The sequence below is a fragment of the Chinchilla lanigera genome, unplaced genomic scaffold, assembly GCF_000276665.1.
Source record: "Chinchilla lanigera isolate Chin_1 unplaced genomic scaffold, ChiLan1.0 scaffold00018, whole genome shotgun sequence".
Taxonomy (NCBI): domain Eukaryota; kingdom Metazoa; phylum Chordata; class Mammalia; order Rodentia; family Chinchillidae; genus Chinchilla; species Chinchilla lanigera.
The window spans coordinates 1,857,836-1,871,405 of NW_004955419.1; the positions used below are offsets into that span (position 1 = coordinate 1,857,836).

The 13,570-nt window shown below is 52.8% G+C and overlaps 1 protein-coding gene across 1 annotated transcript in view; it reads left to right on the top strand.

The window, feature by feature from the left end:
• Window positions 1–314: 314 nt before the first annotated feature.
• The window catches only part of LOC106148274, a 75,441-nt gene continuing 62,185 nt past the window's right edge, over window positions 315–13,570 (top strand). Inside the window, exons 1-6 of the mRNA XM_013513098.1 lie at window positions 315–574; window positions 1,105–1,595; window positions 2,188–2,361; window positions 2,522–2,697; window positions 2,894–3,282; window positions 3,480–3,818. Of these exons, the coding sequence (XP_013368552.1) occupies window positions 490–574; window positions 1,105–1,595; window positions 2,188–2,361; window positions 2,522–2,697; window positions 2,894–3,282; window positions 3,480–3,818 (1,654 nt within the window). The 5' untranslated portion in view covers window positions 315–489. The remainder of the gene's footprint in view (window positions 575–1,104; window positions 1,596–2,187; window positions 2,362–2,521; window positions 2,698–2,893; window positions 3,283–3,479; window positions 3,819–13,570) is intronic.

Below are 13,570 nucleotides of genomic sequence, written 5' to 3' on the forward strand. Positions count from 1 at the left end.
GCGGGCCGCGGGGCTCCGGGCGCGCTCCCCGCACTACTCCAGTGCCATGGTGCGCCGGAGGAGCCGCTCGGTTTAGAGCCGGGGCTGGTGGCGGAGGGATACTCCGGCCGGGAGCCGCCTCACCCCTCCTCAAACTTCCTGACATTTGAACTCATTGGTGCGCCTCGTATCCCTGCGCCGGGATGAGCCGGCGGCTCCACGTCAAATAGTGCCGTCGCCGCCCCCCCCTCCCCCGCGGGAGAGCTCCCTGCGCCCCCGGCCTGCGCCCCGCGCGGCGCCTGGCCCCGAGCACAGGCCCCGGCAACCTGGCGGCCCGGCCGCCCCGCTGGCCTCTCGCTGAAGTTTGGGTCCCCTTGGAAACCAGGTCTCTGCCCCACCCCCTTGAAAAATTGATCTGGGAGTTGGGGAATGAAGCCTTTCTTGTTTCCTTCTTGCCATCTTTATTACTAATATTTTGCAAAGCTCGAGAGCTCAGAGGAGTAGCCCCGAATGAGATCAGATTGCGCGGACGGCGGGGCGCGCAGCTGCTCCTCCAGGGGACGGCGCCGGCCGGGGACCCCGAGGGTCGGCCCAGGTAGGTAGCAGGGCAGCACTGGCGGGTCTCCCCGCCCCAGACCCCAACCTGCTCGGGCCGCGGGAAGCCCTGGCTGCAGGGAAGGCTGGCCACGGGGATCGAGGGACAGAGGCGGGCAGAAAGGGACCACTGGCTGCGAGTTTCGGACTCGCCAGAGGGGGCTGGGCCCGGGCTCAGACTCGGGGGGCGACGGGCCTGGTAGAATTGGGTGGAAGAGTGAGTGAGTTGAAGTAGGGCTTCGGGCCCTGGGATCGAGTTGGGGAACACTGGGAAGGCGAAGCAGGTCGGGCCGACGGGAGTTTGGAGGGTAGTTAAGGCCGGGAAAAGGGTCTCGGGCAGGGATGGGGACAGTGGGTGACAGTCTGGCATTCCCGGGTCTGGAAACTGAGGCTCGGGTAAAGAGTGATGGCCCCACGGCTTAGGGATAAAGGCTCGGGAAGATGTGCGTTCGGCTGCTCCACACAAATCGGGTTTGACCCTGAGTAGGCGCCCTGTGGAGGTGGCCGAGGGATCCGATGGGGATTCCGTAGGTTGCGCGGGCCAGTACAAGTGCCCTGGTCAGCTTGGACAAGTGGACCTGGACACTGCGGAGCAAAAGGCCAGCAGAACCGAGGTGGCGACTCCTGCGCTCCTGGTATCCGTGCAGGGCGTCAAGAGGCCACTGCGCCAGGGCACAGGGCGCTGTGCCCGGGCTGTGGCCCCTGGATCCCCAGCAGTGCTCTGGCTGTCCGGGCGCAGGAAGGCTGGTGCGGTCCGGGCGGCGCGAGCTGCCCGGGTGAGCCGCGGCGAGGCGGGCCGGCCCCTCCCGGAGCGGAGCAGCGGTGCGGAGCGGGGCGGGGGCGGAGGGCATGGGGGCGGGTCCCCTGACCCCGCCGGAGGCGAGAGGGCGGATCGGATTTGGAGCCTGCGGGAGGCTTGGTCAGAAGTGGCCCCCTATGCCGCGGGGCCCCGCGGAGGGGCCCAGCTTTGTGGAGGATTAGAGGCTCCCGCCCCACCCCAGTACCTGCGAGCGTGTCGGTGGGTATCTGTATGTGTCTGTGCGTGTTGGCGCTCCAGCCTGTGGGCTGTAGCGAACGTGTGCACCCGTGTCTTTGTGCACACAATATTTTTGATGTCCCTGAGACTTTCAGGGCTCCGAGTGTGTGAATCTGGGGATCTGCATCTGATTTCCCTGCATCCCTCTGCATGTGTGTGTGAATCTGCAGATCCTTCCGTGCCTGTGTCTTAGGTGTTTTAGTACATCTTTGTGTGCGTCCCTGTGTATCTATGTCACTCTACGCGGGTACCTGTATCTTCCGGTGCATTTCAGCCCCTGTATTGCGTCAGGAGATTTTTCTGTATATGTGTGTCTCCGTGTCACTTTTGTGTGTCTACGTCTGTCTGTGAGTTTTTGGATGATTTTGCGGCTCCCATTGTGCGTGCGCGCGCGCGCGCGTCTTTGTGTCTTTTTGTATTGCTCGGTGCCTTTGTGTGTCTGTATTGCCCAGGATGGGTAAGTGGATGTGGCGTTTCCTTCACCCGCCCTTCCTCCCTGTCTTTGCCTATCCAGGGAAACCTTGGGCCTTGAGCCTCGAGGTTGGGCCTAGGCCGCCTTCTCTGGGCATCTGGGCCAGGGCCCTCCGCTGCCAAAGAAACCAGGCTTGCAAGGACTCTCCACGCTGCGTCTGGAGGCGCTGAGCACCGCGCCCGGCGCCGGGCGGACCGGGCGCGTCCTGCCCTCTGCTGGCCACGGTGCATCCCTGCAGCCGCTGCTGGGCGCCGCCTGTAGGGGAGAGTCCTCGTTCCAGGCACAGACCCTTGCCTTCTCCATCAGGACATAAGGGAAATCCTCTCCTCTTCCAGGCCCTGGTGCAGCGTTCCATCCCGCTCCTCCTGTTTCCCACTCCCCACCGTCCCTGTGCTCGGCCTCTTCCTCTCCATACCTTTCCTTCCCCCTCCCCTGAATAGGGGCCCAGGTGGCCCAGCTCCCAAGGGCCCCCTGACCCTTGGGCTGGTGTCCAGGCCCGATTCCGGGTCGTTGATTCTGTCCAAGGGAGCGTTCCCGGGGGCCTGCAGGCTGTCTCGGCGCAGGAGGACGCGCTCGCAGCCCCCGCTCGATGCCACCGCCGCCGGTGTGTTCTGGGGTGCGTAGATTCTCGGTGTCTTTCCCGGCGCCCCTGTCCGAGTCACCGCCCACGCCACCAGGGTTTACTTGAGACAGCCGGCTGAAGCCCGGGCCCGCCGCTGGGTCGCTGTGCTCCCTCGGGGGACAGTGGAACCGGGCCGCCTTCTCTGGTCCGGGTGGGGATGCTCGGTCCACAACCACGATCGCCTCTGCAGGTCTCCCCCTTCATTCTCCCCGCCACACTCCCTACAGGCCCTGTTCCTTGCCCTTTGTCCCCGATGCCCGGGTCCCCCGTCCTCTCAGCTGAGTCAGAGTTCCGGAACCCGGATCCTTCGGATCCTTCGCACTCAGCCATGCAGAGGTCTCCTTCGGGCGCCACCAGAGCTCCTGGGGCCTCCTCACCGCAGCCCCCATGGAAGAATAAGCGACTGGACGGGAGAACAGGAGCCTAGGCTTCTTCAGGCCCCACCTGAGCCGCGAATGCTTGCGCAACTGCCGATTCCACCAGGCGCCTCTGGCCCCACGACGCCGCGGCTGCTGTGTCCCGGCTGCTGTGCCCGCGCCTCCCGACCCGGGATCCTCTCTGGCTCAGCTGCAGAAACAGGTCGGGATTATCTCCACGAAAGGAAACGTTAAATCGGCTTGCTGCTGCTTAAAAGAAGCAGAAAAAGAAAGAAAGCCCAGGCACAGGGTTCCAGGCTCCTCAGAATCCTGCGGCATCGCCGCTGAGCCCTGCCCTGTGCGCCCTTTGCTCTTCTTAGGGCCTTGCACCCCGTCTCCACCCGACCTGCCTCCTACCAGGTCCCTCCTCCCCCACGGAGCCCCGCCGTGCTGCCGGCCTGCTGATCCTCTCCAGAGAGTTTTGTGTCTGCCCAGAGCTGGAGCAGAGGGTACCCTCCCAATCTACAACTCTGGCTGGAGGTGCAGATCGGGGCAGTGTTGGGCACCATTGGGGTGCAGGGCAGAGCCTGGACTTTGGGCTCGAGCAAGAAGACCTTGACCAGGAGCTTCGAGCCTCAGCGGCTCTGCTCTGTAGGAGAGCAAGGGCCACGGAGCTGCCTGGGGACACTGGCCGTGGCCAGCCTCAGACCTGCCAGAGGAGACCACACTGGACCAGAGCCACCCCAAATCTCCGGCCAGGTTAGGGGCTGCTATTCCTGGGACTGAGCAGTCAGGCTGGGGTGCTGTGGACAGCCACAAAGACTCCAGAAGTACAGCAAGCTCTGACGCAGTGGAGTACTAGCAGCAACTGCACTCCCCTCCATAGATCCTGCCTGCGTTTGACCCAGGACGTGTGAGTCAAAGGGTCAGACAGGCATAAAGCGACAGGTCCCTTTCCCACTTCTGGGTGTGTCTGTGGTCTCCCTGTGCGGTGGGGAGCCCCAAGTGCCCAGGTGAAAACTCACAGTGAGGAGTAAGCGGTGGGAGACCCCAGCTGGGTGTCTTCTGACTTTGGTGGGAGCTGGTTCTCTTCCCTCTGGAGTTTTGCGGGCTGATGGGAGAGAGGTGGCAGAGAGACGGGGGTTTGCTGGTGAGGCAGCGTGGGCTCCCAGTGCACATGCTTGTGTGTGCCCGTGTTCAAGATGCGCAGGAGCAAGCGTCAGCCAAGTTCCTGAGTGCTCTCCACAGGGCCCTCTCTGCCCACAGACGTATGGCTTTTCAGGGCAAGGTCTGGGTCCTTAGTCACGGGGTCCGAAGGCATGCTTCCTCAGGTTCAAAGGCAGCTATCAGCCCCCAGGACCAGTCAGTGCTGGGAGAGGGACAGTGCCCGGCTGGGTAGTACAGGGCTGAGGTCTCCCACTGGCGAGGCAGTGCGTAGGAGTGATCAAGAGCAGGTCTCAGGGACTCCCCCAGATCTGGCTCAGCATGTGGCTTTGGGACCTGCCAAAAGCCCTGTATCTCTGGACCTTCATGTCCTTGTCCGTGGAATGGGTGCAATGCTGGCCTCTGTCCCATAGGGTGGGAAGAGGGTGAGAAGGAAGAGCTTGCCCTTGTGCCCGCCTGTGACAGGCCTCTAGAGCTATGTGGGGAATAACTAGATGAAGGGGGCCTTCCACGAGAGCTCACGGCTGCCTCTTTCTTCCAGCCAGGGCCTGAGGGAAACCGAGCTGTACTGAGCTCAGCTGAGAGCAGTGAAGCTCAGAGGCAGGCCCCTGGGGTCTGGACACAGAGACCCCCAGCAGTGCCCAAGGGCACCACAGGCTGCTCAGCCTTCTCCAGCTCCCTATGCTGGGCTGGGGGCCGGGAGTATTGGTTCACAGTCAGACCTTAGAAGGAAGCAGAATTAGGGAATTCGGCTTATTGCACGCAAACCATGATGTGGGACTCTCCAGGTGTCACTTACATTTATTTTTAAAAGGCAGTTTCCCCAAAAGCCTTTGGATTTCTTGCCAAGCCGAAGGGTTATTTCTAGCCCGTCTAGAACCAGGGGCTTCCCTGATGCGGACCTGAGCCAGAACAAAGAGAGGACTGAGCACTGTGCATGGTGCCATAAAAGCTCCATTAGGACTGTAAGAATATTGGGGGCTGGGGGTTTAGCTCAGCGGCACAACGCCCGTGAGTTCGATTCCTGGTACCGGAGAAAAAAAACCCCGAAATAAAAAAAAAGGACTGTAAGAATAACTCACAGAATCACATTTTATATGGATTGGGCACAAATTCACAAAGCTGGAGAGTTCGTTGATCACCCTAAGGGTCCATGGTTGGGGAAGGGCGGCTGGGTGTGAAAGGGGACCAGTGCCTGTCCCATTTGATCTTTATCTTAAATCTACTTCAAAATGCTGCGGCCTGCAGAGCTGGAGATTCACCCCTTCCTGTAATTATTTGGTGTCTAGTAAAGTTTTTATGAGTGTCTGTGCAAATAAATGCATCTGATGTGCATTTGTTTTGGTTAGAGCTGCTTGATGTAGGAGGTGTGTGCATCTTCTGTTGGCTTTCAAAAAAGAGATGACAGTGGAAATAAAAATAAAACCAAGACCTCTGGATCAGGCAGAGGGGTGGAGCTGGGATAGTTTCCCTGCCAACTACCAGCTTTCTGACGTCAGGGGCTCCTGCACCCTGGGGACACTGGCGGTCAGGTTTGCAGGATGGTTCTGAGGGCTGGGAGGCAGGGTTGGTGAAATCTAGATTCTAGGGCAGCTTTTCTGAGAACTGAAAGAGGCTTGCCTTCAGATTATTGTCCTCTGGGTATATTTGACCAAGTCAAATGAATAATAAATAAAGGTGAATTTTTTTGGGGGGTTCACATTATCATTTTAAGTGGCAAAGTGTGCCTCTTTCTCCCGAATGTGAGCTCAGCAGATCTGGCAGGCAGGCAGAGTAGAACAAAGATGCGCCAGCTGTCCAGTAAGGCAGAGGGGTCAGGCAGCATGGCCTTCTTCCCGGGTGGCTTGGGAAGCCCGTCAGCCCCTGCCACCTTAGGGCAAGGGGCCAGTCCAGAGTGTCAGGGGCTAAGAGCACCTCCGTGGCTCTCAAGTCTCCGATGGTGACCCAGGGTCAGGGTGCAGCCCGCAGGTACGTCCATTTGGGCCCACAGTTGCTCTCTCCTCTGGGTCTGACCGTCCTGATTTATTTGTCTTAAAGTTATTTTGGCATTATTATTGAAGCAGACTAGGCATATAGAAAAATGCATGAAGCATAAAATTAGAACCGGGATGTACCCATACTACCCACCCTCTGGATTTAAGAGAGACCCCGACTCCAGCTCAGTGCTTCCTTCCGGACACTGCCTGCCGCCTTCTCCACAGAAGCACTCACTGTCTTGATTTCTACCCCCCCAAGTGAGTTTTTCCTGTTTGAATTTTATACAAATTAAATCATATACTATATATACTCCCTCCCATACTTTACTCATGATATTTTGCACAAAGAGCTGAATTTTTCTCCTGAATCATCAGGGGACAGATGTTTGGACGCTCCTTCTGGGGTGCTGATGATCTGGAGTCAAATCCCCACCTCCATCCATCCATCCCACTCTCCCCCCAGGCAGGACACCCTCTTTCTTCGCATGTCCTTCCAGGGGGTGTTTGTGTTGGTTACTCCTCCTTTAAACCTGAGAGTTCCCCCAATCCTTAATCTGTCCCAAAAAAAGGAGTCACTGGAGAAGTGCATCCAGAATCTTCCCTCATCCCAGTCCAGCGTTTGTTACCTATTACCTTTGAGGTAGGGTCTGAGGCACAGTGCCTGCCTGGCAAGCACAAGGTCCTGAGTTCGACTCCTGGTACCAGAAAAAAAAAAGAAAGAAAAGTAAGGAAATGAAGTAGGATCTGTAACAAATGAGAAAATAAGCACCCCATAGAGGTGAAGTCACTTACTGCGGGGTCACACAGCATGCTAAGGGTCAGATCCTGGATTCGAACCCAGTTGGCCTAATTCCAAACCCAGGCTCTTGTCACCTCCCCGCACGGCTCCCCTGGGCATCCCGGCCCAGGCGTGAACAGTCCCCTCCTGTCCCCTTCCAGGGAGGAAGCTGGACTTTTTCCAAAGGAAACGCTGGGAAACACAAAACCCCAAACAGAAACAGGGCAGGCATGGTTCCCAGGCCCTGGCTGCCGAACCTAGGCTGAAGCAAGTCTGATCTGGTCTGGTCTGGTCTGGTCTGGTGCAGCTTCCCCAAGAGTAATAAGGGAGGGTGTCATGGTGCCATTCAGTAAGTGTGCCCCATCCCAGCTGCCATTCCTGAATACTCACCATGTGCCTGAGAGGCAGGGATGCCTATTCAGTCCTGCTTTGCAGATGAGGAAACTTAGGCTCAGAGAGGCCCCATGTCTGGCCTTAGACTGCAGGTTTCTGAGTGGCTGGGCTGGGTTTTCAATGGATCCAGGACTTCGCTGCTGTCAGTTCTTGTCCTTGACTCAGACCTCTGATCTGGGCCACCTCCACTTTGCTCTTGCTCTGGAGGTATGGCCAGTGCAGCCTCTTGGATGCCCTGAAATGCTGGGATCTGGTTGGTCTGGCTTGAGATTGAGTTGCAGGAGCCCCAGTTTGTTCAAGTGTGAAGTGGGAATGATTTTACTGCTTTCCATTACTACTGGGAGTTCGGCAAGGTCTGTGATCTTTTGAATCTGGAAGCATTGTCATTGGCCTTTTATAAGGGGCTGCTGTTCACTGGCTATACAAAGGTCCTGAGGTAGGAAAGAATTTGAGTCACTGGAAACTTGGGTGGCTGGGTTGTAAGTAAGGCTCAGATGTAGCTGCAGGTTTGAGCAGGAGCCTCGGCCTAGGTTAGGTCACGGTCAGGAATGTGGACTTGCTCCTTATGACACTGGGGAGCGGTGGAGAGTTTCAACAGGGCCGTGCCACCATCAGGTTTGTTTTTAGGAAGATCTCTCTGGCTGCGGTGAGGGGTGAGACCATAGGTGGGAGGCCAAGTGACGAGGCCCCTGGGTTTCAATATCCCTTTGTATGGAGTAAGGTTGGGCGGTCCGCAGAGCAGACTTATCCTCCAATTTCCCATAGAGGTTGTGTTTCCAGATTCAGGGTTTCATGTTACACAGAGTTATTCTTTCTGGAATGTGTCCCCCGAGCAACCCCGCTGGACCCTCCGTGGAAGGCGGGGCTCTTGCAAATGCAAGATGCACATGTATGCAAAAAAGCACAGCATCCCTGCCCCAGGCTTGGCGGTCGTGTCTTCCCTGGCAACCAAAGGCAGGGCGGTGCCCAGGAGCTGGGACAGGCTGCAAACAATAGTATCAGCAACAGGCATGTAACAGTCACAATCACTGACCTTACTGAGGACTTGCTATATGTGGTATGAAGGCCTTGACAGCAGTCCTGTCAAGGAATCCTACAATGAGCCTGTCAGGTAGCTGCCTTTGAGGTCCATTGTACAGACAGGGAGCCTGGGGCTCAGGGGGTGAAGGGCCTTGCCCAAAGTCACTGAGTGGCACAGCCACTAGCTTCACACTGCCACCTGTGGGTCCTGGGCAGCCTCTGAGGAGGGTGTGCTGGGCATGGTGCTGAGCTTGGCTGGATCCAGACATTCCTGCAACTGTTCCCAGGGAGCAGAAAAGGCAGAAAACTCCATCTCTGGGTCCTGGTTCCCGCCCCTCCGCCACCTTTGCTCCAGCATACGCACTGCCCGGCAGAGCTTCTTTCCCTGGAAGGGCTTGGCCTCCAAACCTAGCAAAAGCCTCCAAGTCTAGAACCCTCCCTGTGGCCTCTCCCTGGCCTGTCTCTGCCTCCCTCCCCTTGCTCTGCACGCCTCGCCAAGCCTATTGGCCTTGTGTCAGCTTCTCAGACTTGGAACGGGCAGCTCCCTTTGCCTGGAAGGCTCTCTCCACTCCCTTCTTTCATCCTCTGCGTCAGCAAAAATGCCACCTCCTCCTGGAAGCCTTCGGTCTTCGATCACAGTGAGGGTAACAGCAGAAACAGCCGTCACCTTTTGGGGGCCTCTGTAGCCTGCCCTGAGCTTAGCGTCCCCACTCTCTGCATCCACACAGAAGCCTGATGAGGAAGGTCTTCCAAGTGCTCCTAGTCTACAGCTGGGGAAACTGAGGCACAGGCAGGTCAGGCACAGGTACGGAGACACATGCCCAAGGTCACGGAGGTACCAACTGATACATTGGGACCTTGAAGCCAGCCTCTGGGAGCCCAGACTCTTCCTCACTGCAGGACTGGATACATCAACTTGGTTTTTGCCTGTTGCAAGTGTCCCAGCACTGCGCATGCCCCAGACAGAAGCCTGCCCCGCTGGATGGGTTTACAGCCCGTCCCCCTCCCTTCCTCCTCCCTGAAAAGTCAGCTGCAGCGCTGGGACCCAAGTTTTGGTGCGTTGTGTCCTCCTAGTGCCTGGAGGTCCTTTCCCGTGGCTGCTCGTCCCTCTGGCTCAGGGAGGTGGAAACGGCTCACCCACAGGAGCTGAGAAGAAAGAAGAAGCACTGGGTGTGGGGAGGAAGCTGCCACTCAGGCCATTTTATACCATTTTACAAGAGAGGACAACACAGCAAAGATCAGACAGCGAGAGGTCCTGGGCTGGCTCTGCCTTTGTTTTGCAAAAGGAGGTTTCCAAAATTTTTATTTTGGGTGAATTTTTTTTCATTATGGAAAACTTCAAATATAACAGTTACAACGCATGTGCAATCCCACCCCAATTCTCCCATCCTGGAGTACTTTTTTTTTCTGGTGCTGGGGATCAAACTAGGTGCTGTATCACTGAGCTACACCCCCCCTGCTCCAGGGGGTTATTTTAAAGCAAATATCCAAATTCAAGACACTATTAACATCTTATCTATAACTACTTTGGTATATAGTTCTAAAAGATAAGAGAATCTTATCTAAAAGATAAGAAAACCATAATATCATTATCATTTCTGGAGAAATTATCATCAAACCTAGCCAGTCAGTGTTTAAATTTCCCTGATTGTCTCATAAATGGCTTTTAAAAATACCTTTTAGAAATATCCTTCTATTCCTCAAGTCTCTTTTAAACTAACTAGTTTCTCACTTCTCTGTCTCTCTGTCTCTTTGTCTGTCTGTCTCCTTCTCTCCCTTCCCTCTGCCCTTGACATTTATTGTTGAAGAAACCTGGTTATTTGTCCTGTAGAATTTCCCCCAATCTGGCTCTTGCTGCTTGTATTCCTGTGGGGTCTTTTAACATGTTCCTCTGTCTTCTCTATTTCCTGTAATTAGATCTAGAGGCTTGATCAGATTCAGGTTCAATTTTTGGCAACAATACGTCACAGGAGGTGGGGTGTCCTTCCGTCAGGACCCCATAATGTCTTGTGGTCTGTCTCTTTTTGTGTGAAGCTAGCAGTTGCTGATGTTCATGGCTTGGATTCATTATTTCATTAGGGATTGCAAAATGATGTTATTCTAATTCTATCTTCCTTCTGCATTTATTAGCTGGGATATTTGAAAAAGGGCAGAGTTTCCTTATTAACTCTTTAGATACCCTGAGGTACACTATGATCTCATTCAGTACATGCACTCTAGTGTGGTCAAAGACTTGATTCTCTAACAGCTCAAGTGATGAGTTTTCCTAGCGTCCTAAGGTTATTTTTAAGACGTTCTTATAAATATAGGGATTTGATGTATTTCAGTGTCCTATGAACCTCATAGATGTTTAAATGCTCCCCTTCTGCCAGATGGGACCTCTTTGGGTGGTTCCTGAGGCCTTTGACCCCAGTAGAATCTGATGGCTTCTTTGCTTTCTGGAATGGTAAGGTGCTTCAGACAATCACGTATATTCCTGCTCCAGACCTGAAGTCAGAATTTCTCTTTGGATGGTATTTAGAGACCACAATCTAGGTTTAAGGAATGCTTTTTGCTACTAGACTGGTCATTGTTTCTGGGTATTTCCAGTAGGCAGAGCAAGGAAATACAGTTTTTAAAAGATAAAATACATCATAAATCATGATTCTCGAGACTTGGAAGCAACCTGGCTGTCCGTCAATAGGTGATTGGAAAACCCACTGTGGTACATCCATACTATGGAATATTACTCAGCTACAAAAAGAAATAAAGCTGCACAGTCCACAGCACCCAAGGTATGGAACCAGCCTAGGTGCCCACCAACAGATGAAAGGATGAAGAAAACGTGGTAATACACACAGTGGAGTATTATTGAGCCCCAAAGGCAGAACAAAATTGTGTCATTTGCAAGAAAATGGATGAAACTGGGGACTATCATGTTGACCGAAATAAGCAAGGCTCAGAAGGACAAATATTGTGTATTTTCTCTAACATGTGGGGTCTAAAATAAGATGACAAGAAAGCAGAAGGGAGACTGCTGTTATACACGAGGAAGGGAATGAGGGGGAGGTTGGTGTACGGGTGGGTAATACAGAGAATGGGTATGAACAAAATATAGGACATACTGAAACCTCCCACAAATGTGAAACTGGAGGGAGAGCGGAACAAGGGTGTGGTGGGTGCAACAATGACAAAGTGTGTTATATGCATGTGTGGATCTGCCAATATGAAACCCGTTCATCTGGGCCCCCAGTTACAAAAGAGGGAACGAAGAGAAATGACCTTAACTGCACATTGCTAAGTGAAAGAAGCCTGTCTGTAGGATTTAAGTTCTAGAAAAGGCAAAACTCTGGAGACAGTAGAAAGCTCAGTGGTTGTCCAATGTGGGGAGGAGGAGGTCTTATTCCACCTACTGGGTGGAGCCAGGTGGCTTTTGAGAGCAGTGAAACTATTCTTTGTGATGCTACGTAGTCTTCCTTGATCCACAGTTTAGTTTTTCCCAGTTTTTATTACTCATGGCCAACTCTGGTCCAAAAATATTAAATGGAAAATTCCCCACATAAGCAGCTCATGAGTTTTAAATCACACTCCATTTGGAGCACCATGATGAAATCTTGAAGTGTCTCACTTTGTCCTGCTTGGAGCATGAATTGTCCTTTTGACTAGCGTATCCGTGCTGAAGATGCTACCCACCCGTTAGTCACTTGGTAGCGATCCTGGTTATCAGAGTGACTGTCATGGTGTCACAGTGCTTGTGTTTAAGTAGCTGTGTGTCATAATGCCTATGTCAGTCACTTCACGTCTCATCATACAGGCATTGTATAGCCCCACATCATCGCAAGAAGTGCAGTTCAATAAGAGCAGGGAAGGTGTGTGTGTGTGGGAGGGGCTAGGAAGGGGCATACACAGAATTAAGGTGTGTTCTGTACCTGTACCAACTCCCCACAAATCATTGTGCGCTGCAAAGATGTACGAATAAAGCAATAAACTGAATCTTTTAACAAAAGATGTTTTGGGAGACTACAGTCACTTAACTTTCATTAGTCTATTGTTATAATTGTCCTATTTTAGTATTAGGTATATTGCTAATCCCTCACTGTGCCTCATTTATAAATTAAGCTTTCTCAGAAGCATGAGCATATAGGAAAAAAGTGATATGTGTAGGGTTCAGTGCTATCTGGGTTTCAGATTGGGGCTTTGGGTACGGGGAAGCTAGCACATGTATATGATGATCTGTGTCATTATACACTTGACAAAACCCATAGAATGTACAACACTGAGAGTGGACCCTAAGGTAGAGTTGCATTTTAGTTAACGATAATGGCTCAGTATCGGCTCATATGTTATAGCAAAGGCAACCCATCGATGCAAGATGTCAAAAGTAGAGGAAATGGGAGGGCAGGTAAAAGGATATGCAGAAACTACTATCGGCTTCATTTTTCTGTAATCCTAAAATTTCTTAAAAATAAATACCTATTTTAAAAAGTCATGTGTTCATATTGACACTTCTAATTTAAATTCAGGCCGTGGTATTTTTGTTTGGCTTCATTCATATTACATGTATGCATCATTTCTCTCCGGAGAGAGGACCTTTCTTTTCAGTTCCCAATTAAAGGTTCTAATTTGCTGGGTCCCATTCAACTCACACAACACTCTGAGATACACTGGTACCACCGTGCCATAGTCCGTGTGGGCTGCTATGCCAAAATACCTTAGACTGAGAAATTTATAAACTACCAAGATTGTACTGCTGCCAGGTTTGGAGCCTGGGGAGTCCAAGATCAGGGTACCAGCAGATTTGGTGTCTACTGACTACTTCAAAGACGGGAACTTCGAGATGTGTCTTTCCATAGTAGAAGGCAGCAGGACAAGCAGGGCCCTCAGGGCTCTTTTATAAGGATGTTAATCCCGTTCCTCATTGCCTCAAAAAGTCCCCACCTCTTCATACCACAGGTTTCAATGGAGGAATTTGGTGGGACAGATAAAAAAAATTCAGCCACAGGACACCAAATACTATTCATTTTTTCTTTTGTGATTTATTTATTTATTTATTTATTTATTTATTTATTTATTTATTTATTTATCTATCATACTGGGGATTGTGCCCAGGGCCTTTGCACTGAACTATATATGTTCCCAAACTTTTAAAAATTTGTTTTAAGACAGGATCTCACTAGGTTGCTGAATTGGCCAGGCTGGGT